The sequence below is a fragment of the Clarias gariepinus genome, chromosome 21 (assembly GCF_024256425.1).
Source record: "Clarias gariepinus isolate MV-2021 ecotype Netherlands chromosome 21, CGAR_prim_01v2, whole genome shotgun sequence".
Lineage (NCBI taxonomy): Eukaryota > Metazoa > Chordata > Actinopteri > Siluriformes > Clariidae > Clarias > Clarias gariepinus.
The window spans coordinates 6916941-6942467 of record NC_071120.1 but is presented as its reverse complement, the minus strand read 5'-3'; the positions used below and the strand labels follow the sequence as shown (position 1 = coordinate 6942467).

General features: G+C 35.0%; 1 protein-coding gene across 1 annotated transcript; it reads left to right on the top strand.

The window, feature by feature from the left end:
• On the top strand, positions 1-22206 carry LOC128509379 (H-2 class I histocompatibility antigen, Q9 alpha chain-like). The gene is made up of 5 exons (XM_053481099.1): positions 1-190; positions 11006-11248; positions 15503-15775; positions 18084-18239; positions 20556-22206. Exons 1-5 carry the CDS (start codon positions 121-123, stop codon positions 20603-20605), a joined length of 792 nt encoding a protein of 263 aa, XP_053337074.1. The 5' UTR covers positions 1-120; the 3' UTR covers positions 20606-22206.
• Positions 22207-25527: the final 3321 nt, after the last annotated feature.

The following is a 25527-nucleotide window of genomic DNA, read 5'->3' as shown; positions in this document are numbered from 1 at the left end:
ACTAAATTCTACAGACTGAGATCTGTGTGTCGCAATCTTAGGCTATTAGTTTATTTTCTCTTATTATTTAAGTACCTATTATTTTTATTAATTCTGTTTGGCTGAAGTCTGTACTGGACGATGGAGGAGCACAGCGCTGTAATACAAGTTCTGCTTTTTATCACGTTTTCTGTTCATCTGTCATCAGGAGGTGAGTTCAGAAACTTTGGCAAGTAAATGTTTGTCAGTGAGGACAGAAGAACATTCTGTTTTATATCGGATATTCGCTTCACATGCGAGATTCTCTCTTATTATCCTTATTGAATATATATACAATTTTTATCTTCTCCCGTTAAATCCTGCTCGAGCTGAATCTTTCACGCTCTCACAGGTGTGTCATGCCCCCCCATCACATAATCCCTATCAAATATTATATTATAACATAAATTCATAGGTTTATTACTATTAAATATTATATTATTATAATAAACCCTAAGCACGTGACACCTGTCAAGACCATTAATACAAATTCTTGTATAATGTTTATTTTGTAACACATTTATTTTTCAGGGCTTTGTCATGAATATGCAAATAAATATTTATATATAATACAAATACATATTGTTTATGATAAAAATTTGACTAAACTAATTTATTATAAATAAACAATTTTAAAGTATACGTCGTATATGAAAAAAAAATCTTTCTATTTTTATTTTTTCATATACAACATGTATATTTTAATATTGCTTATTTTATTTTATCATGTAATTTGTGAACCATTAACCTATGAATTTATGTTCTAACATAATATTTGATAGCGATTATGTTAGGAGGCAATTGGAAAATTCATCAACGCTTACAGTTTTCTGGCATTCTCAAGAGCCAGTATTGGCACATTATCAGGAAAAAGGTTAAACAATTACCAGTGCTCGTTACAGTTAGATGCGTATTAAGGGATTGGACACAGAGGACGACTTTTCAAGGGATCTTGAAAATGACCATGTGCGCCTGTACACTTGTGCCCGAACTGTCAACACATTGCAGAAACTTTGTTTTGAGATGTTAAAGCCTCCTCCCTATAGTCCTGATCTCAGTTTATCAGACTTTCACCTGTTTGGTCAATGCATGTGTGAAAATGCTACAGTATGCCCCCTGAAGCACTCTTTCACAATTTGATTAAAGCCAATGAGCCCTGGCATAATCATCTTGGAATGTGCCTGTGCCATGCCCAGATCATAAGAGAGCCCCCACAGGCTTGTATTGTAAGCTCTAGGCATGATGGGTGCTTCACTTCAACCACCTCTCTTTTTACTCGGATGCGCCATAATTTTGAAATAAAGTACAAAATGTATCAATCTACAGGATAGAGTATTTATTCCAAAGAATAAAGTTTGACACTGAGACTGCACACTCCATGTAACATTTTCTTTTGCCTGAATTCTCCTAAATATTTTCTGCAGGTCCTTTAAAAGTCTGTTTGACTGACCTAAAGAAGTTGTTCTATTTGACAAAACAGTGTCCGATGCATGTAAAACCACACAATGCTATGGGTGCAAAAAAACACCAAATTTAATTTAAATGGCTGAAACTTTGTATGACTGAAACAAATGATCAGCATTTAAAAACCGTTTAACCTTTTTGATCCAGCCTTTTGTAAAATATGTAATGACTTACAAACTTTATTTGTATTTGATGAGCTACTGTGAGTAAACAGGCATAAAAATAGCTTCTTAAATTATTAAATTATATTTCTCCTGGCAACCATTTAAACTTGCAGGAAATGCATAAGTACAACTTCTACTATTAATAGCTATGCTCTTAATACTTATATGCTATGCTCTTATACTTTTCTGATAAATGAGAACAGTTAATATACCAGTAATCCAGGGCCCTTGAGATGGGCGTGGCTATACACATTACTCAACTGAACCAATCAATGTTATAGTTTATCGTGTATATCGAGTATGGAAGAAATAACCAAAAGTGTGACATAACATGGCTTACTCCAGAAAAAAGAATCAAATCAAATTAACATTTATTTATACAGCACTTTACAGCACTTTAAGTTGAATCAAAGTGCTTCAAAGCTCTAAAAATTACAATAAAGTGGCAGTAAAAATAGAAAAAAATACAAAAACAAAATAAAACATAATTATAAATAAATAAATGAAAAATTAAATAATAATAATAATAATAATAATAAATAAATACAACAAAATTATAAAATTATAAAAAACATCAAATTATAAAATATTAAAAGCCATTCTAAATAAGTGTGTCTTTAGTTTAGCTTTAAACAGAGGGAGGTCCATATGTTACGTAGTTCAGGTGGAATGAGTTCCAGAGTTGAGGACCAGCCGCTGCAAAGGAGCGATCACCCCATGTTTGCACCTTGACCTAGGGACCACTAACAGGTTTTGGTCAGCAGATCGTAAAACTCTACTTTGGTGATAAAAGCTCCCTGTCTCACACAAGTAAGAAGGTGCCAGACTATTAATCGCATTAAAAACAAACATAAAAAGTTTAAACTGAATCCGGAACTGTACCGGAAACCAGTGGAGGGAAAACAGGATTGGTGTGATGTAATCATATTTACGAGTATTAGTCAGCATGAGAGCCGCAGCATTCTGCACAAGTTGCAGGCGATGTAAACAAGCTTGAGTGACTCCAACATAAAGTTAGTTGCAGTATGGCTTTCTCCAGGTCGCTCTGATTCGCTCCGCCTTGACCTTTGCGAGGAGGCAAAGATGAAAAAATTCTGCCCTGACAACAGAGTCAGTGTGTATCTGAAAGTTTAAACTGCTGTCTAAAGTCACTACCCAAATTTTGGACTGGTTGGCTAAAATGAGAAACCGGAGAATCAAGACTAGCAGTGATAAAACTAGAAAAATTGACAACACAGACAACTGTGGAGCGAAAGGAAGACTATGAACACCAAAATTAATATACTATACAAAGTATAGTAAAAATCAATATACAAAATCAATATATTAATATATTCTTCCTGCGGGAAGTTTAAAACCTCATATTTTCCGAAACCGTGGCACTAATACAAAAGCAAAGTAAGATTAAGTGCCACTATGAGAGAGAGAGAGAGAGAGAGAGAGAAGACCGGTAGTTAGAGTCATTTGTATTAGGTCATACAGCAGTCTGAGGTGAGGGCATGTAAGTACCCAAATGGAGAGCCCGGTATGACAAAGCAATCAGAGTTTTTTCACACTCATTTAGAGCCTAACAGTGTGTAAATGAAAATTCACTAAAGATCGGTTAAAGATTGTTGTTTTTATTCCATACAAATTCAAGGAAATATACAAGGGAATTAAAGTTCAAATTGTTTTACTTAGTTAATGAAAACTGACAATGTATATTAATGAAATGCTATAAAAATTTTAAACTGCTTGTTTTGATAGACTTACATATATTTTAATTCCTTATAAGACTTTAAATCAGGATTCCTGCTCTAACCAGTCAAAGCAACTTCTGAACTGTTCAAGCAAACTTATGTTAATAATACATACTATGATTTAAAAAATAATGTAATGGCTCTGTGTAAAAGTGGTGCTGCAGCTGATAATGTTGTCACCGACCTCATATTTGTCGATAGAAATTGGCAGAGATAAATCAGTGCTTAAAGCCTCGTTTACACTGCAGGTCTCGATGCCCAATTCTGATTTGTTGCCTATATCTGTTTTTTTACTGTCTGTTTACACGTTCTTTCAACTATGACTCATATCCGATTCAAGTGTTTACACTTGCCATACCATCTGAAACATCGCGCATACTTAAAGAGGGGTTCTTGCGCTACACACTAGCCAAGATGGACGAAGGCGAAATATGCTTGACACTAGCTCTGCGATATATGCAAAGTTTGCATATGCTTTATTTACCAAATACTGATTTCTTAATATTATTTAGCTTAAATAATCACTAACACAAGGCGGGGTGGAGGGGGGGGGTTGCTTTTTCCTCTTCCATGTCACCTGCGATGTTATTATTCCACACACGCAAAATATCGGAATGCATGCGTTTTTTTTCCTGTTTACACGGACATAGAACATATCTGATATGTGTCACAAAAAATCGAAATTTGGTCACATTTAACTGACAGTGTAAACGTAGTTTAAGATGTTGGTCTACTGATTGGAAGCAATTTTACAGACAGTTTTGGTTTTATCCAGCTGTATTTACTCAACATTTAACAATTTTACAATACAACATTTAACATCCAAGTCAAAGATATACACCAACGTCAGAAAAAGAAGAAAAAAAACTGTATAATTGATTTGGAAAAGGATCACCCATTCCTAAAAATGCTTTAGTCAAATGATTCAATGGTACACAAAGCCATTTGAATTTTAACTGTGGTCATTTTGATTACCTCAGCAACAAAAAATATCTGTCTTCATTTTATGATGGAAAGCAACAAAATGTTTATTATAAAATAGTGATTCTGTATGTTTGAGCACATCTATGTCCACAATATAAATATCCAGACAAACATTGTTTGTTGCAGGCACCCATGTGATGGCCAAAACTACCAAGACAGCATATTATTAGGGAGAAAAGAGGTGATGACAGATGATCGCTCTTATGTCATGTAGTACACCGCATGTTACAGAAACTGGTCAATTATATTATATCACATAACGCACACCTCGTTTATTGTAGGCCACCACTTTCCTAATAAAAGCAGAAATTGATTCACTTTCCTCCAAACTTTTCTCATTTTTATGATAAAACATGATCAAGATTAACAAATTAGTATGGCTAATTTTTAAAGAAACATGCGCAAAAAAAATAAAATAATAACGTTTAAGGCAGTATATCTTGGATTATTTTATTATAAGGACATTGACTTAGGTATTATAATCTATCTTGGCTTTCATTCTTTTACTTAGTTTTCTTTTACAGTAGTTTTACCTTTTCTGGCAAGCCGAAGATGCCGGGGATGCAGGAAACTCCCAGAGACTCCTCAATAAAGTCTATAAAGCTCTGCAAAATTGCTTCCAAGCTCAAACATGTTTAAGCACACATATTTCCCAGAACTGTTTGATAATAAACCACCACTTTCCTAGTAAAAGCAAGGAGTCAGAGTGATGCACTTATACCCAAATGTTTCTCATCTATGGTAAAACATGATAAAGAAGTGTGGATATTTTCTGAAGATCTCACTTATCACTTTTAAAGCAGTATTGCTTCCTACTTTTTGTATACAGACATTGGCTAGGTATCATTCACTAGCTAGCTCTGTTACTTTTCTTTTCTGTTAGTTTCACCTTTCCTGAGTTATTGGACTGCTTCTTGTTTAATCAGAACTTACTGTAGTAACAGTTTGGTTGGGATTTACTAACCCATTCAATTCGGTTTTATTCATATAGCGCTTTTCACAGTGGTTTACAGAAAGCAGCTTTACAGAATTAAAAGACAATTAGAGAAACGAGAATAAAATGTGTGAGGAAATCTGTATGAGTTGAAATGGGTGAGTGGGTGGGGGTTAAAATCTTTCTGAGATTCACAAACGAAGGCCGCAGAGTTCTGTGATGTTGCTTTCAAGCTCAAACATGTTGACACCAGGGAATTTCCTAACTTTGCAGCTACAGAATGTGTCGTGTTCTCAAGTCATGATTTTCCCAACTTACTGTTTATACAGATTCAGACAGATTAAATTTAGGAATGCACCCCTGTGATCCTAAAGCACAAACACACCCATGCACACACACACACACACACACACACACACACACACACACACTTCAAAGCAGAGACGCACATTTACACCCCTGACCATCTCCTGTCTTGTAAATGATGGAGACACACACACACACACACACACACACCATTTTAATCACCAGAAAGAATGATAGTGAAGAACATTGGGAACACAGTGGAAAATCTTCCAGTCCCCACCAGTGCACACACTCTACTCTATGTTTGTACAGTATACTTTAGCTACAGTACATGTATGTTAGGACCTTTAATACACACTACTGAAATGCATCGAACACTTACATCCTGGTTTTAAAAAAAATTTGATGATCTACTAAGCACTGTTCAGCAAAATAAACAATGTCTGTGGCCAATTTACTGTGAACATTTGAAAGTACTGATGTGTAACAGAGACGAGTCTCTTCAGATCCTTCTGCACTCATGTTATCATTGTGTAAATTATTATCCTATTGATGTACGTCAATTAAGGACAAAAAAAAAACCATGCGCTTGTGTTTAGGACTGCGTCTGAACAGCTGTGTTCATAGGTTTAATCAACTATTTACAAGACAACAGTTAAAGTGCCACATGTGAGAGTGTGTTTGTGGATGGAGAGGTATGTCTGTGTGCTCCTGCATTTATCAGTTGGCTTTAAAACAAACGCATTTGAGCGCCGGTGAGTCGAAATATCCCCCCCAAAAAAACACAGAGCAGTTCCAGTAGCACCATGTGATAGTCACTACATCCTCTGTTGAGGTTTCTCACCTTCCACTCCTCCTAAGTTTGTCTTTGTTCTTTTGATGTAGTTCTTAAAACCCAAAGCATTTATTTATACTGAGAAAAAATAAACACTGGTCACATAAGTACAAACTAGCATAGATACATAAGATCAAGTGTTTATTATTATTATTATTATTATTATTATTATAGACACCCTAAAGCACATTACACAGAAAACTAACTAATGGGTCTGCTGGTTCAAATCGTTTGCTCTTTTGTCATGTGACTCCTATAGACGCCATGCAGTTATATTTACATATATAAAATAAACACCAAACACAGTATTACATTGTTTTATATATTTTTTTATTTTTGTTTGTAAAATAAAAAAAAAGGTTTTTTACAATTGTGTTACAATTTGTGTATGTAGACGTGTTGGAGGTCTGTTTATTGAAAAGTCAACATTTTATTTTATTTCTAATCAAAGTAACAAAATGAACTAAATTACTCAAAAATGAAAAAGAGTCACTAAAATTATCCGATCTTCCCCTCACTAAGTCCTACTAACTGAACACTTCAGGGTTTTTCTAAACACTTCATGGTTTTTGTCCAACTTCCCTTAACTAAGTGCTCACCATCAATCATAAGGCTGCAACTCAGAAAACTAAATTGCTGGCTTGTGTTAACGTCTTGAGAACAAACCGCCATCTAGTGGTGGCACCCGGTGAATTAATAAATAGGGCTTCAATGTGCGTGTTTATCTTGACACACTTTTCTGGCATGAGAGGAAGGGGGTATCAAGCCATTCACACGCCATTCACATGCCAGTTGCACGACCCCGGGATGCCATCCAAAACATCGCGCATACTTAAAGAGAGGTTCTTGCGCTACACACTAGCCAAGATGGACGAAAGCGAAATATGCTTGACGCTAGCTCTGCGTTACAGTATATGCTTACTTGCAAAGACCATAATTGCAGCCTGTGCATATGCTTCATTCACCAAATACTAATCTCTTAATCTTATTTAGCCTAAATAAGCATTAACACAAGGCGAGGGGGGGCTTTTCCTCTTCCATGTCACCTGCGATGTTATAATTCCACACGCGCTTCCACGGGAGAATAACATTACATCATTAAACCGTGAAGAATTCGCAGTTTTATTGACGTACAGAACACAATGCCCCAGAAAATCCGATCTGCCTGTTTACACGACAATTACATTAGCACATATCTGATTTATATCTGATTTATATCCACATACAGTATGAAAGAGGCCTGACACCGATCTCGAAATATCGGAATGCATGTTTTTTTTTTCCTGTTTACATGAACATATCCGATATGTCTCATATGAGCAAAAAATCGGAATCGGGTCACATTTAACTGACAGTGTAAACGTAGCCTAATTGAGTTTGTGATTTGCCTTTATTTATGCAAATTATTCTGAATACATCATACAAACATAAATGCATACATACATCTCATAGTGTTATATCATAGTGTAGTGTCTCAGTGTTTCTGCTGCTATAATGAACATTTAGAATGATAAAGCGTTAGAGCTGGCTCTTTGAAGTGAACAACCAGAGCTGGCTGTTACCTGGGAGCCGCTTTCTCTTTTTTCTCCTCTTTTTTTGTTCAAGTCACATGTGATTGGCAGTCCACAGACGAGACACTGTAAAATGACTGACCGCAGGAAATGCAGTAAATTTTGGATTCATTTCAATTATGTAGACAATACACAAAGGAAGTGCAAGGTTAAAATACTAACAAACAGCCTGCACAGGCACATAAAAATTATACATCCATCAGTGCACATGAATGAAAAAAGACAAGCAAGACAATTTATTTATAAATAACATACATACAATCAGAGGTACTTTATATTTTTTTGTAGCACTCGCCAAATGATGAAAAATATTTAATATAATGCATGTTTGTTTACATTAGTAATTCATTTTACACATAATTGTACATTATTTTATTGATAATAAATTAATTTAAACAACAAAAAATATGAGGAGACACTTGGGAGCCAAAAGAGACGGCTCTAAACAGAACCGTAATTCCCATCACTACACCAAAATGACTAAGCAAAAAATTTATTTCTATAGCTTTGAGATGAGAAACAGGAATTTCATCATTTCGTATACAAGAAGCACCTGATTAGATTTCTTTTATTTGAATGTTTTCTTTTTCTGTCACCTGTGGGAGGTTTAAATAGCTCATTATGACATTTCATAAACTAAATGCATACCTTATTAAACCAGATTAATTCCATTAATAGTCTGCTGATCATGTCTGCAAGGAAAAAAAATCAGCATTGTCTGCAGGTATATATTTCACTTCAGGTACTGACTTGGGAAAAATTTATGATAATAATAAAGATTCTGTTTTATATCCCACTCATGTGGTAATACGTGTAGTGTTACATTGTTATATAATTAAACGCTAACAAGTCCAATTTGCGTTATGTGTTTAGACCCCTTTTTTTTTTTTTTTTACATCATTAACCAACGGAACTTAAATATAATTCATTTTATGACATTCGACATAGCAGTCTTAATTTACAAACATTAGCATTTTTTAAATCAACTGCTTTAGTTAACAAACACGCATGCAAAACTTAATTTACAAAGTAGTTGTTCCTGACATAAATGATAAATCTTAGCATGGAAGAGACATATTTAACATAAAAATTACATGAGTTTTCCTTCTACCTTAAACGTTTTCTTTGGAAAACTGTAATGGCAGCCAGCTAAATGCGTTTTAGACCGCAGTAGTGCTATGTCATGAGTTGACATGACCAACCTTTGGTTTGAAATTGAAATGTCCTTTGAGTGTAATTTTAACCAGGGACTGTGTTGTTAGCTTTTAAGTAGGACTATCAATGTTTATGTGGTAATTAATCCAGATTAATGAACGTGTTACTATTTTTTAACACAAAGTAATGATGATCTATTAACCCTAACCATCTTTAACCCTAATGGCTGTGTGTGATAATGGCATGCTTTACATGGATATAATAAGATGTGCTGAATTATAAAAAAAGCTTATAATCATTATAAAAAGCTTACGGATGGAAGTCTGGATAAAAGTGATGGCGGATAATGGTATGCTCAGGCTACCTTAAGGGGACTATTTGTAAATGTAAGACACTGAAAAAGGCTGTGAACAGCTGATACTTTTGAAAAGGAATCTTTTTTTTACCTGGAAAAAAGGATAAAAAGTATTTGACTTTAAGTGAAAATCTGTTTATTCTGTAGATCCCTCGTCAGAAAGAAAATGGAGCTCAGTGATTTTTCTCGTGTATGAAACCGTGAGAAATTGTAAGTGTGGTGAAAGAGTGTATGAAAAAGAGTTTAAGCTCAGTACGTCAGAGTCGGCAGCATTGAACAATATACTCCAATATACTCCTGTTTTACTCCAGTTTTATCAGATTCCTGCCAAATATTGTAATTGTAAAAACTCATAGGATTACTGATTAGACTGGAAGCTCACATCAGATGGTATAAACCAGTTCCTTTAGTTCAGCACTTGGGTAAAGCTAGTGTTAGCATTTTTACTGTTTGCATTGTTCTGAGGGAATGCTAATTATGTAAGTTATCTGGTTACAGTAGTTAGTGACCTTATGTGACTGCTGAACTAAAGGAGCTGGTTATTATCTCACACTAGCTACTGGTTTCCTGTCACAGTGACTGGGCTTCTGATTCTCTGTCCTCTGCCAGCCGTAATGTCTCTGATCTAGTGGTAAAAAAAAACTCTGGTATAGAGTGTGTGCTGTTCACGGCACCGTTTGGCTTCAATCTAACATCTGTCTAACATCTGTCTGCTGTATGCACTTAACGGGTTTCATCTCTTCTGTTTCAATCCCCTGAACAGACACTGATTTAGAAAGATGTCTGACTTGTTCTTATGTTGTAAATAAATACACATAATAATACTGTAAATGTTAAATGTTCACGTTTTGTTCCGGGTCTAGTGGACAGAATCAGTCCTGCTGTTTGTCCATTTTGTACCTGAATTACATTCATTATTTAGAGCAGTAATGGTAATAATAGTTATAAGGCTATAGCTACTACTACTATCATAATGCTATAAGGTATAATATTTATTCAATTATTTTTTTAATTTTATACCGTCACACAACACTCACCTCAGATGTGGCCAATAGTTCATGTGTATGTTCAGTAGAGAGATATTAATCACTCCTGTGTGTTCCCTTTGATTCACTGTCACAGCACCACCTACTGGACATGTGGACAAGTGCATAAATCTTATTTTAATCTGATTCCGGCTCCTACTGTTTATTCACATAGATTTAATAAAAATGTATCATTAAGTTTATCAGTAAGTTTATAATAATTCATAAGCAATAATCTAAACTGACTAAACCAAAATATAGAATTAGACTCTTTTCTTTTTCAAATGTAATCAGTTAAAAGATTTCGAGTGTGTATGTGTGTGTGTGTGTGTGTGTGTGTGTGTGTGTTGGTTGGCTTTATTCAATCCGTTTTTAATTGTCGTTATATTTTATATAATTCTGTTTAATTTATAAAAATTAATAGTTTTATTTCATATATTTTTCTACTTTTACAGTCACACACACTCTGGAGTACAGTTACACTATGGTCACACCGGGAAGCCATTTCACTTCTGTTGGTCTGTTGGATGGAGAGGAGTTTATGTACTACAACAACAACACAGCAAAGATGACCCCAAAGACAGAGTGGATGAAGAATGAGATTGATTCATCTTACTGGGAGAGAGAGACACATGATGTGGCGGTTAAACAGGACTGGCTCATGAGCAGGCTTCAACATTTGACCAGCTCTAGTCAAGGTAAAGTGAAACACAATCTGATCTGTCACCACAGGCCGTACTCTGTATACGCACTAGTGATGTGCATTCTAAATTATTGTTATTTTGAATTGAACACTACGATGTTGTAGTCTGTATGACTGGTGGGCTGCCGGACTGATCTTATATTTAGTGCTTGAATTTATATTCAAAATGTATTTACCTCCTTTCTAATGTTACTTATCACACTTAAATGATTGCAATCATCAATCAAATTTAAATATTACACAAAGATAAACTGAGTACATACAATATAAAGTTTTAAAATGATGATCTCATTAATTAAGGGGAAAAAAAGCTGTTTAAACCTGCCTGGCCCTCTGTGACACGTTATCAAAGTCATATTAATGATGGAATATACTTTAGACCTGTTTATGAATTTTATTTTATTTAATATCAGAACTAATAGAGTGACTTTTAATTAGCCTATTTCATAATGTGACTAATGCATTAAAATTGGCGATCACTTTTAATATTTAACAGGCAGACTATTTGGCAGCGATACAGCGTGTTGTTGTGCTAAACTGAAGACGGCGTCGTCCGCGGAGCCGTGTGGTTCATGTACATCTTTCCTTTAGGGAAAATTTCAGCCCTTTTCATATTTTGCCTGAGGTGGATATTAGAAAAAAATTAAAGTTTCGCCTTCCAAAGCAACAGATGATGGAGCTTCTTGACCTGCTCAGACCTGCACTTGCCAGGCCAATGCGTCGTACTTACGCTCTACGTCCCGATGTCCAGCTGCTCGCTGCTTTTTGTTTAAAATGTTTCATTGATCATTAGCCATCATTCATGACTGGGTGAACTTTTCTTTTGACATGTTTTATTTCATGATGAAATTTGATTTAGTTAAATGAGAAAATAAACATGGGAGTTTCAAACCCCGCATCCATTCATTTTTCTGAGTGATTGTAATGCTTTATACCCCTATCTCACCTATGCGGTTTGACTCGCTGTGAGATGCGGTGTTATACCCCTATATCACCTGCGCGGTCTCGCGCTGTGGCCGTAAGTAGGGTTCATCATGATTCAGAGCGAGTTTTTGCGCTGTAATTACGTTTCTTTCCGTGTGAAAAATTAAACGTTTAATTTTTTGGCGGCCCTCGCGGAAGCTTCCGGACCTTGCAGAACTTCGCGGAACGTTAAAGGAACGTCGCGGGCAATCGCGGCAGCTCACGGTGCCTAACACCACATCTCACCGTGAGTCAAGCCGCGTACAGTAGGTGAGATAGGGGTATTAAGGCACCATGAGCCGCCTCTAGTGCCCGCCCGACGTTCCGCGAAGATCTGCAAGGGCAGCGAGCTTCCGCATGTTAAACATGGTTATTTTTTTTTGCGTGAAAAGATAGAAACGTAATCACGGCACCAAAACTCGCGCTGAATCATGATGAACTGCACTTACAGCCACCGCGCGAAACCGTGTAGGTGAGATAGGGGTCTTAAACCTCCACTCTGTCATCTCATCGTATTCATTCCATAAGTGCGCTATACAACCCCAACCACTGACATACTTCACATTGTTTCTGAAGCTGGTGAAGAGTGTTGTCAGCTGTTTTTCAATCAACTATGATTGTACTGTATACTCGGTTCGTTTCACCGCCACAGGTTACATGAAAATATAAGCGACAGTTTGGTGATTTCATTTATATATTAGTCTATTATTTACGGAAGCGCATTGCATTCACAAAAGAAAAAAAAATCTCGGGAATTATGTCATAATTATGACTTAATAACTCATAATCCTGATCTCATAATTATGACTTACTAACTCATAATTATGAATTATGACTTAGTATCTCATAATTATGAGATATTATCTCATAATTATAACTTAATATCTCATAATTATGGGATAATTATCTCATAATTATGACTTACTATCTCATAATTATGAGATAATTATCTCATAATTATGATTTACTATCTCATATTTATGACTTAATATCTCATAATTATGAGATAAGGGGAGGCAGTTTGTGGAAGGGGGCATTTTAGCGCATGACATCAGGAACGAAAGTTATTGCATTCTTTTGCTCGTAAACGAGGATCCAGAATTTTTAATAGGTGCCAGATGATTCTCTGAGATACCACAAAGCCAGCTTGGATGCATTTTAAATGGATGATTTTGTATCCATGAAGCATTCCATATTGGTTTTGTTACGTGGGGCGGTATGGAGAGCTATGATGTGTATAAGAGCCCTAACGCAGGGCTTTAGAGGGGATGAATGAAATAGGAGTTGTTGTGAGAGTGCTTATGATACTCACGGGAAGACCTTGTCGTTTTGGAGATAGCGGGGGATTATTAATTAGGAACTTAAAAGGAAAGAAAATTAAAACTGAAAACACAAAATGAACAGAGTCCCGCCGTCTACGTGAGAACGATGCTCGGAAAACTAAAAAAACGTTCGCTCTTATCGAGGATTTATAAGAGAGAGAGAGGGGGGGGGTTTGTGTCTTTTTTTTGTACTTTCATACTGTACTTAACCTGAGTGCGCACGCTGGACTGATGCGTGCCGCTCCCTCTCTCTCTCTCTCTCTCTCTCTCACTCTCGCCGGCGTCTCAGTCAGGGAGAGGCTGGGGCTTTGCCTCTGTCTCTAAGCAGCACACTTTTCTGTCTGTTTGTCTTTCTTTTCTGCGGACATGCCCGTTCAGAATATTGGAAAGTACTTATGCGTGGTTCTGCCCCTCGTAAGACCCGCATCGTTACAGGTTTAGCTGCTCCTGAATGAAGAGAGCCACTTTGAGAAGGACAGAATGTGCTTTTCTTCCTAAACAGTCCTAAGCACTTTAGATACCTGTGCAGTGTTGACATACTAATGATAATATCATTACCCAATGACATTAATACCAGTATCATACCAGTATCAGGATCTCTTAATTATGAGATAGTAAGTCATAATTATGCGATATTATCTTATAATTATGAGTTAGTAAGTCATAATTATGAGATCAGGATCAGGATCTCATAATTATGAGATAGTAAGTCATAATTATGAGATATTAAGGCATAATTATGACATAAGTCCCGTGATTTTTTTTTCTTTTGTAAATGCAATGAGCTTCCGTAATTATGGCATGCTATTGATAAGTTAACCCATGTCGAAATAAACCCTATTAAAAGAATTAAGTGCATGTTTAATTTGCATAGAAAGTGCCGTCTTTCTTAACGCTGTCATGCAAAAGGAGTCAAAATCAATTCCTGAGCAACCGATATCAGCTAATTCAGGACCTTCACTGTAGACAGCGCCTTGTAACATCGGACGTAAGAGGCAGCGACTTAAGAAGACTCCTAAGAGACAGTTCGAGAAATACACTTAGAAAAGTTATCACTTAACGTAAGATATATCTTAAGAGTCTTCTTAGCGCGCGAATAGTGTGTTATCGAGAAACCGGGCCCTGGTCAGTAACCAGGAGAAAGTCGTGTACCCATGTGTAGTTATGGAGAAAATGTAAAAATTATTTAATAAACCATATTATATTATAAACATGTACTTAATTTTTTTTTATTACAGAAAAATTAAATGTATGCTGTAACTTATAGTAGAGTATAATAAAAATAATATAGAATAGTATAGTATAGTATTGTATAGTAAATAAGAAGATCAGGAAGGTCGGAAGATTAAGCTTAAAAAAATTAAATCAGTATCAACCAGAAAAATTTACTATTTTCAAGCTGATACAAATTTATTTGATATTTTGGACATTATTTTCCCAATAATAACTCAGTGCTACATTTGGACACATATAACAAACATAACTGATCAATTTTCAGACAAAACCAGTTTGAAGGTTCTGCACATGTGAATGTTTCCCGGCTCCAGCACATCCAGTTCAATTTAGAAACACCTGTTAATGAGCTGCACTGTATAAATGGAGAAAATGTCTGTGTTAATAACAATATTTTACACCACATTATTTTTGGAAGTACTACTGTAGGTGTATTACATCATAAAATAAGCACAAAGAAAATTTCTGGCCCATAAGCAACATTACAGACATTATTCAGTAATCTGTAATATCCAGTAATACAACTTTAATTTCTCTAGAAAAGTATATCCTTTAAACATTTTTATTCTCTTGATGATTTATTTTTGGGTCAAATTGACACTGACGCTCACACACTCAGGTTCTCTCATATTATATTCTGATCTCAACTGACACAGAAATGCTGTAAGTGTGTTTTATCTATCAGATCATTGTAAATGTGTGTGTGTGTGTGTGTGTGTGTGTTACTACAGAAGTTAATACACTACAGAGGGTGTACGGCTGTGAGATTGATGATAAGAACATCACTAGTGGATATGATAAGTCCATATACAATGGAAAGGACTTCATCAGTCTGAATCTAACCACTGGAACCTGGACTGCAGTAGATGAACGAGCTCAGAGGTTTACAGAGGGCTGGAATCCTGAGCGAAAACCTGCTGATGACTGGAAGGACCTCCTGGAGGGAACGTGTATTGAACACTTACAGAGATACATGCCATATAGCACAAAGAAGGAGGATCCAGGTAAAGTGTGTGTTCTCTTATAGTAACTTTTTTAGGACACACACTTTATACACAAAGCCTCATCTTATTGCAAGCACACACACACACACACACACACACACACACACACACACACACACACACACACACACACACACTTTTATTACTGCACACTCTTGTACACACTTCAATGTACTTCTTTTTCAGCTCCCAAACACACACACACACCGACACACTGTTTATGGAAAAAAAAAATCTTTATTAATTATAATTTAACACGATTATTTACTGACTTTATCTGATTTTAATATGTTTTTAACAGTGAATTGTCTTGAAATGTAAGTTTAAGTTATGATAAACAATATAAAAAGGCTTGACTGAGATGAGGAAAAATCTTAATAGTTATGAACCACGATTCTTTTGTGACTCCAAAATAGATTTTTACATTTTTTATTTTTACATTAATAATAGAGACAAACCGGTCGATTGGCCAGTGGCCAGAATTGGCTTGTTTTAAGTTTTTAGTAATCAGCTGATCAGCATCAGCTGAGTGTCACAAAAATATTTATATCAAACTGGAATATTCATAAAATTGTGATGCAGACTCGCCCATGGTTAAAATGAAAATGTGTAAATTTTAACGAAAATGTTAAGATGTTTAAAGTTTAATAAAATCTTATAATAACACGAATAATAAGAATTTTATTTATTTTAATAATAAGAAAAGAAACAAAATGTGTTCTTTAAGTTAAGTTAAGTTAGGTTTGGTTAGCTTTATTGTCATTCAACATGATAAACTTGAAAGAATGAAAACTATTATCCAGAACCATGATCACATTAAAAGAAGAATCGAAATAATAATAATAATAATAATAATAATAATAATAATAATAACAATAAAAAAAGTGTATTTACAATTACACCTAACCATATAGAAATAAGTAATAACTAAATAAATAAACACACAGCCATGTTTAGCAAAGAATGCACTGTACGTAGACCTAGTTTTCATCAGTCATTTAGAGAGCAATAGTCGTGATATTGTGCTCGTTTACTGTTGAGTGGGAGTCTGCATGTTCTCCCGTGCTTGGTGGGTTTCCAGTGTGCGTGGATTCAACATTATCTGGCAATCAGTGTGATTCTGCAGTCCCTGGTGAGTACAGAGCACTAGTGAGAGAACATGATTGCATGAACAAAAATACAAATTGCACGTGAAAAATTAGACGTGAAAATATCCTGAATAAAAATCTTGGCACCCCATGATGGTTAAACTAAGTGAATCGCCGCCCCATGTCTGTTCTGGCCACAGCGAGAGATCTGTACTGATTAAAGATCACCTCAATTCTGTTATACTTGCTTGTAGTGGAGGGCGAACGCTCAAGATTTAATACACAAAACATAAAATTATAGAGAAAATAAATGTCGCACAATCTCGTACTTTTCTACTACTTCGTACTACTTCGTATCATCATTTAATCTTGATTATCTTATTTTCATAAAAGTTGGAAGCCGTAAATGTAATTGAATGTAAATTTTGCTCTACACTCTCAAACACACTCCTTTATTAACACACACACTTACAGTCCTTTATTACAACAAACACATGTACACACAGTCATGTAAAGCTGATTTTTCAGAGTAGCCTTTCCTAAGAACTCTTCTTTCTGATACGTTTCCTCTCAGTACCACTCAGCATCTGGAGTTCTATAAGTTACATCACCTCCACCTATAGACCCCCGCCCCCCTCTCTCTTTTTCTCTCTCTCTCTCTCTGCTCAACCTCACTGACCTTTAAAGCTGACTTTCCAGTCCAGTCTTCCTTAAAACAACATTAAACACTTCTTCCTGATCAGTAACTCCTTATTCTAACAGACTCCTAACATTGCTCTCTACTCTCTCTAGCTCTCTCGACATGCTCTCTCTCCTGCCATTCCTCACAGTTTCATGTTTGGTGTTTATCTATAAATAGAGTGCTATTAAGGTGTGTCTAATTATTAGTCTGCTATTTAATACCGTACTTCCTCTTTCCAAATTTTCCCTCATCACATCTACTATGTTCTGTATTCAATGCAAATGTCGCTTTTGTCATTATCCCACTTTTGTTGCAACCATTGTTTTTTTGCATTTCTCTACCCTTTCCCCTCTGACTTTGATTTTGACCTCAACATTGACTTTTTCAGTCGCTTCATTTACCATCATCTGTTCCCTTGTTTCTCCGGATACCCAAATGGGCTGGAACCCACAGGGAATTCCTGTCTAACTATTCTCTACACAGTCCTTTATACACACACACACACAGAGTGAAAGCTGATTATGTGCTGATTTAACAGGAGCAGCAGAGGAAAGATCAGATGTAGGACCAGAAGGAGGACCAGAAGGAGGATCATATAGAGGATATAAGACTGCCGTCACTTCTATGGTTGTTCTGGTTCTGGTTCTTGCTGCTGCTGCTGTTGGATTTGCCATCTATAACAAGAAGCTCTGTGGTAAGGAACAAATAATTTCAAACAAAATAAATTTCACTAAAAGTTGTATTAAATGTACAAACTTTAATTTTCATATTACATGTAAGAGTTTAATTAGAGGAGTTTAATATTAGAGTTTATTTAGGGACACCGGTATGGACAGTGCTCTCAACTCACAGACCTTCTATAGAGAACAGAATCTGTCTCTCAGACATCATACACAGTCTAGTCTTTAGTTTAGTCTTAGCAATGAGTTTTAAACAATGAAATCTGTATGTTCAGCAGGAAACCACACACACACACACACACACACACACACACACACAGGGAGATTTATTGTGTGTGTCTAAAGGTACGAGATTGTCATATTATTTAAAAACATTTATTATATCAGTAGCAGTCGTGTGTTTACCCAGATAGCACACACACATGTCGCGGAGACGTCTATGCGACGTCATCTTTTTCATCTGGCAGATGTCTAGCAGAGGGCGTTTAGACATCTTTAGACGATGTTAATCAGATGTTCATACATCTGCCAAAGGTCTGAATCATGTCGGATAGACGTCGTTTCATCAAAACACCCCCCTCCCATTATTTTAATTAAATACCCTCGGTTAATTATAACTAACCATGGTCAACAGAATTCTGTGAAGGAAGGAAGCATAAGACAAACGGGATAAAACGGGGATTTCTTTTTATATTTAATAAAAACCCTGTTTTATACCAGCAGCAACTTACAAATGAGGTCTCAGTTTATGTACAAAACATAAAACACCACAAATAAGTATTAATCATAGAAAAAAAAAATTAAACACCAACAGAAACGTTTTGTACTTTATAACTGTACGTTTTGACTTAAATATGACGGTTAGAGACGGTTGGTCAGGTAACTTCTGAAGTCAGATGCAGACAGGACAATTTTCAATCACAAACTGCTGTGAAAAGATAGAGATAGATTCAATTAAAATTCATGATACTTCATTTAGCAAATGAACAATATTTATACTTTGTTCCTATCGCTTCAAAACTCATGAGAACAGACCGAAACCAGAACCGAACCGCAGATTAAGCACGCACATATAACCGTCGGTATTTTAAGTGTAATTAAAAATACAAGAAATAGCCTAAACTAAAAAAACCGTGACTAAACATCGCTAAACAGCAGGTGACATTTATGTTCAGTATTTCATTTCTATTTAGAAAGATGGGAATTAATTCCTGCATACCTTTTCCACACGCCCGCCAAACGTTTGTCTTCTCAACACGCTGTGTTCTCTTCTCGCGATATCTTCTCGCGATGTTTGCTCTGATATTTCCGTATCAGAGCAAACATCCGTATATATGATATTTTCATAGTGACAAGATCTCTTTGGTTTATCACAACATGATTGAATCTAATACATGTTAAGTTGTTGAATTTCAAGCCAATACAACATGATTTAATCATGTTCATCTTGGAAACATGAAATTATTACATACATTTTTTAGTACCTATAACAGGTACCTAAAACAGGTTTTTCTGAGTGTATAAGAAAGAAAATGGGAAAAGGAACATAAACCTGCATTTACATCTACAGAAAGTAATGTAGTGTTCATCTTTAAACATGCTATATGTTCTAGTAAAATATCTGGATAAAAAAAAAAAAAAAAAATATTGACGTATTTTCCCTTAAATCATTAAAGTCGTAGCTGATGCTGCAGCTTCCCGTCCACATACCAGCAAATTGAGGATGAAAGATACGTCATATAGACGTCATATAGATGTAAAGACGATGTATCATTTAACAGCTCAAACAGGCGATCTACAGACGATCAAAATACGACTATAAAAAAACGAACGCAATGTTTACCAGATGATACGTTCTTTAGCAGACGTCTTTGCTATCTGGGTATGCAGGACAGTTTCTACCTGAGAAAAGAACAGATGTTTTAAAATGGGCTTAAAAACTTAAGTGTCATTGTCCCTTTAATCAGGTTTCCTAGTTATGTGATTACAGTTTTGTGTGTGCGGATGTGTGTTTTTATATTATTATACTGTTTAAATCTTAAAATTTTTAAATACTGCACACATCTTTAACTCTAAAGGTAAAACAGTTAAACACTTACGGGAAACGCTCCTGCAACAAGCAGTGCTACAGTTCAGTACTCTTTCATTTTTACCGCACCTTTAACCTTACTGTAATGAGCACATGTAACTTGGTGTAGTTGTAAACTGATAGATTTTTGAATCTAGAATCACATGATCAATTCAGTTACATTTTAACATCACTTTCATGTTTGTCACATAAAATGTTATTATTCAAGATGATTTTACTTTTATTTTTATTTTTTGCACAGCTCATTTAAGAAGTGAATATGTTGGAGCTCGTCAGAACCCTGAGCAGTGAGATGCAGAGATGCATTGTGCTGCTAAAAGCCTTCCTTCAGCAATGGATTCATCCTGCAGCTGTACTGTGACCAGATGATGGCCTGAGTTCAGGATTCACTGTCGAGGCTCCAGACAAACATAAATCTTTAATTCAATTAAATTTTATTTGTATAGCGCTTTTAACAATGGTCAGTGTCACAGACCAACTTTACACAATCAAAAGAAAATTATGGAAATGTGTATAAAATGTAAGAAATATGTATGAATCAGAATGATCAGACTGTTCTTGATGAGCAAGCCGAGAGCAACGATGGCAAGAAAAACTGCCTGAGCTAGCATTAGGAAGAGACCTTAAAAGAAACCAGACTCAGCGGGGAACGCAACCTCATTTGGGTGGTAACAAATAATCTTAAGTGGTCTGTGGCTCCTAAACCCCAAATATTTATAAACCAAATCAAATTTTCAGGAGGCAAAACTGAACACTTATCATAACATGAAGCAGTGCTTTGCTAATATTATCTAATACAGATGATTGAATCGCTAATAAATCTGACTGGAACAACTATATATATATAAAAAAAAACACATGGAGCTCATATGAGACCTGGCAAAAGGAAGTTCCCCTAGCAGATAACAGGAAGCAGGGAATAACTGTTTAAAGTACACTGTGAAAGGGAATGCAGAAACTCACTAATGTTAATTACTTTGCCATAACTCTAGAGGACACACATAAATTAAAATGTTTTTTTCACAAATTCATGTGCGTCCTCTGTGATGCATTCCCACAACTAAAGTACAGCTGGCAGTAAACGAAATAACTGATTCTCTTATTTTTCAATGCTGTTTTAGGCTAATGAAATGTAATGGTATTTTGGATTGGTTAATCTCATAAGCCAATTGTACCCTGACACAAATCAGTGAAAAATAACATCAGTTTCTGGAAAAAGCGTTGAACATAATTCTTTGGATACATCACATAGTGCTAGTGGAAAAAGTATGTGAATCCCTGATTTAATGACCCCAAAAAATCTAATTAGTGTCAGGTGTTGTCGTACCTGGAGTCTTGTTAAGCAAATGAGTTTAGAGGTGTGGAGCTACTTCGAGAGATAAAAATATATATATATATATTTAAACATTTTGAGTTTGCTCCACACAAGAAGAATATGTTAAGGTGAACCATGTCTCACCAACGATAGCTTTCAGAAGATCTATGATCAAGAATTGTTGATTTACATAAAGCTGGAAAGAATTACAAAGTGATTTCAAAGACTTTAGAAGTTAGGCAAATGGAGACTCTTTGAGACTGTGGTTATCTATCAAAAAGTGGGCGCCCAGTCAAAATGACCCGAAGAGCACAACGAAGACTCATCAGTGAAGTAAAGAAACAACTCTGAGTGATAGGCAAAGACTTGAAGCTTTCATCAGAGCACAAATCAAGCTGCTGCCTATTATAAAGAACACAACTGCATGCCTGAAGGTTGCGAAAGAGCACATTGACACTCCACAGCAGTATTGGCAAAATGTTCTGTGTACTGATGAAACTGAGATTGAACTTGTGATTAATGTTGTAGTGTGTGATATGACAGAGTTAAAGCAATTCTGCCAGGAATAATGGGTTTATAATTTGAATGAGTGTGTTTATTAACAACATGAAAGATTATAATTTTTTTATGTTATTATTTTAGGCACATTATATTTGTCAATACTCTTGACTTAGATAAAGATCAGATAATTTATGACATTTTATGCCAAATTAATGCAGAAAACCAGGAAATTCCAAAAGGTTCACACACTTCTATATATCTATACAGTATATGCATTTATTTTCAAGAAGTACACAAAAAAGCATTGCACATCCTTTCACACATAATCTATAGATGTGTGTGTAATCTTATTCATTCTCTGGTTCTACATGAGCTATTAATTTATTGCATTTTATTCTTTGCTCTTTTTATCACTGCAGTCTTTCTCTCTCTCTTTATCTCTCTTTTTACTTTCTTACTGTACATACAGACACACACACATACTTATACTTCTCTCGATTATACTTTGCATGCATGAATAAAATGAAACTATCCTCACATGCTGCTTAAAAAAGAAAGTACACGGCCCGAAACACTTTGTCAGTAACATTCACTGAGCAGGCGGATGGTTAGTCCAGCTGCTCATCCGCTCCAGATTGCCCGTGTTCATGTGTTGTGTATATTCGTGCCTTCCTCTTAGTTCATGAACTTTGAACATAATGAACATTTCTATAAAAATATCCTGACATAGACGTTTTTATTTCTTGTTCTATTTAAACTTCTTTGTTTGCTGTTTGTTTATTTATTGGTAACCTAATGTACACTGATTGACGTATACCAAAGACATTTTGTGGCCTTTTTCTATAACTTTATACATTGAGGGGTTTGAGATTGACATTTATGGCACTTTTACATTTAGAAAAATATGCAGGAATATAAAAACGTTTTTGTAATTATATATATATATATATATATATATATATATATATATATATATATATATATATATATGTGTGTGTGTGTGTAAAAATATGTAAAAATACCGATATACACTCTGGCGAAGCTCTCCTTTGGCAGGTCTTTAAGGATTAAAGCAGTTTGTAACTTGAATCTGTAACCTCTGTATTGTTTAACTTTAATACACTTTATTATATAACTATGATATTTGTAATAAAACAAGATTCTGTTGATCAGTCTGCTGTTTTCTTTTGTGATCAGATCCCTATCCGTTAAAAGTGGTTCGTGCCTCTGCCCTACATATCTATAGTGTATACGGTGTGTTTGTAACATCAACATTAATAGACTAAAAAGTCAGAGTTCACACCATTGGGATTTGTAACTGACAGATTGCATGTAATATTTATTAAAAACTTAGCAAAGTTCTATGTTTAGTCAGTGGTAGTATTTATAGATTATCACAAAAACTGTTAGTAGAATAGAAACTTAATTAAAAATGTTCACATGAATATGTATTCCTCAGCCTTTAAAGCATTTTAAGATGATAGAAGTACATGTGGATGAACTGTTGATCTACCCATTTTACTTCAAATTCTACATTATTATATAATCCAGGCTGGCTGGCTTCCTGGCCTTCTTTTATAAAATTACTCCATGTAATACATTAATGCAAGATAATAAAGACAAAGAATTTTTTTTTTTTTTTACATTACAAAAACACAGCAATACCACTGAATTCAGCATTACACACGCAAATTCTAACTCAGTAAGGAATCACTCTGAGTTCCCAGATAGCAAGGTGACATTGAAGGTGACAATGTTGAAATTTTATCAGAATCATCATTTTGGTTGAGGCTGATTGTTCAATGCTAAATAATGCTGAATCAATGTTGATAATTCATTGCTTTTTTTGTGTTGAAAAAAAATTTTTTTTATCAATGTTGATTTTTGGTTTTGGAACCCATCCTCATTTAACAATTTAAGGCAAATTAAATGAAGTGCATTTTTATAAAATGTGTATGCATGTGTGTATGTGTTTAAAACAGGTTCAAAAATTGACTGCAAGTGAGTGCCAAAAAAAGAATGAATATATATATATATATATATATATATATATATATATATATATATTGTTCATATACACTACCGTTCAAAAGTTTTAGAACACTTGAAAATTTCTTTTTTTTTTTTTTTTGGTTTAGTGATTTATTTTCTACATTCCACAACAATACTGGGGATTTCAAAACTATAAAATAACACATATGGAATTAGGTAATTATGTAACAACACCAAAAACAAGAGTTAGTTGTTATTTTAAGACACAGAGGTCAGCCTTTCTGTAATAGTTCTTGCAAGAACAGTATTGTCAAGTGCATTTGCAAAATCCGTCAAGCACCATAATGAAACTGGCTCTCATGAGGGCCATCCCAGGAGGGCGAGACCAAACCCTACCTCTGCCGAAGATGAGAAGTTCATTTAGAGTTATCAGCCTGAAAAATTACCAATTAACAGCACCTCAGATTAGAGGCGTTATAAAGTCTTTACAGAGCAGAAGTAGCAGAAACATCTTAATATCAACTGTTCAAGGGGGATTAATGCATTTTTTGGACGCCTTCAGCATTCTTTTACAATGTAGTAAGAAATAAAAATCAGGAACAATCATGGAGTTAGAAAGTGACCCCAAACTTTTGAATGGTAGTCTATGTTCAGTGATACTTTAAAAATATACTTAAAAAGCATTTATTTCTGCATTGAGTTATATTTTTATACTAGTAAGTTGTGTGCTAAGTCAAAAGTCATGGAAGATGGCGGACTGGTGTGAACTTCAGTCATTTCTGCTCATTTTAGCTGATCAGATGGAGAGGGATAATTTACCAGTAGACACTGTACTGCCACCTACTGCAAATAATATGTATTGCACCATTAGACCTAACTCAATACTTCACGCGCTATTACTTATGTCTGCAAAAGGAGCAACCAGTCACACAGCTGGCTCCGCCCTATCGCTCTTGATTGACAGAACGACTCATTCTGCTGAAAAGTCGCATTATGAAATAAATAGACCATCGTGAAAAACGGGATTTTAAAATAAAAACTGATTTTGAAAAAATGACATTTTAAAATAAAAACAGCATAAATTAAATAAAATGCCTCTGCAATAATCTCTGTTATTAGGGAAAATAATGACCATGAAATATTATTTCATAATAATAAGTAAATTTATATAGCAGAGAGCAATATATTTCACAATAATAAGCTTGTTTTTAAATATGTTTCATTATTTCACAATATCATTCTCATATTACATATATGTGTCTCATTTGTTCATAGAGTGATTTATTTCATCATGTCCTATTTATTTATTTAATTTCGAACACTTTGGAGTTACACACACACACACACACAAAGCAGATAATTTACTAATTATACAGACTATAAGGGTTCTTAAACCAATTATCGA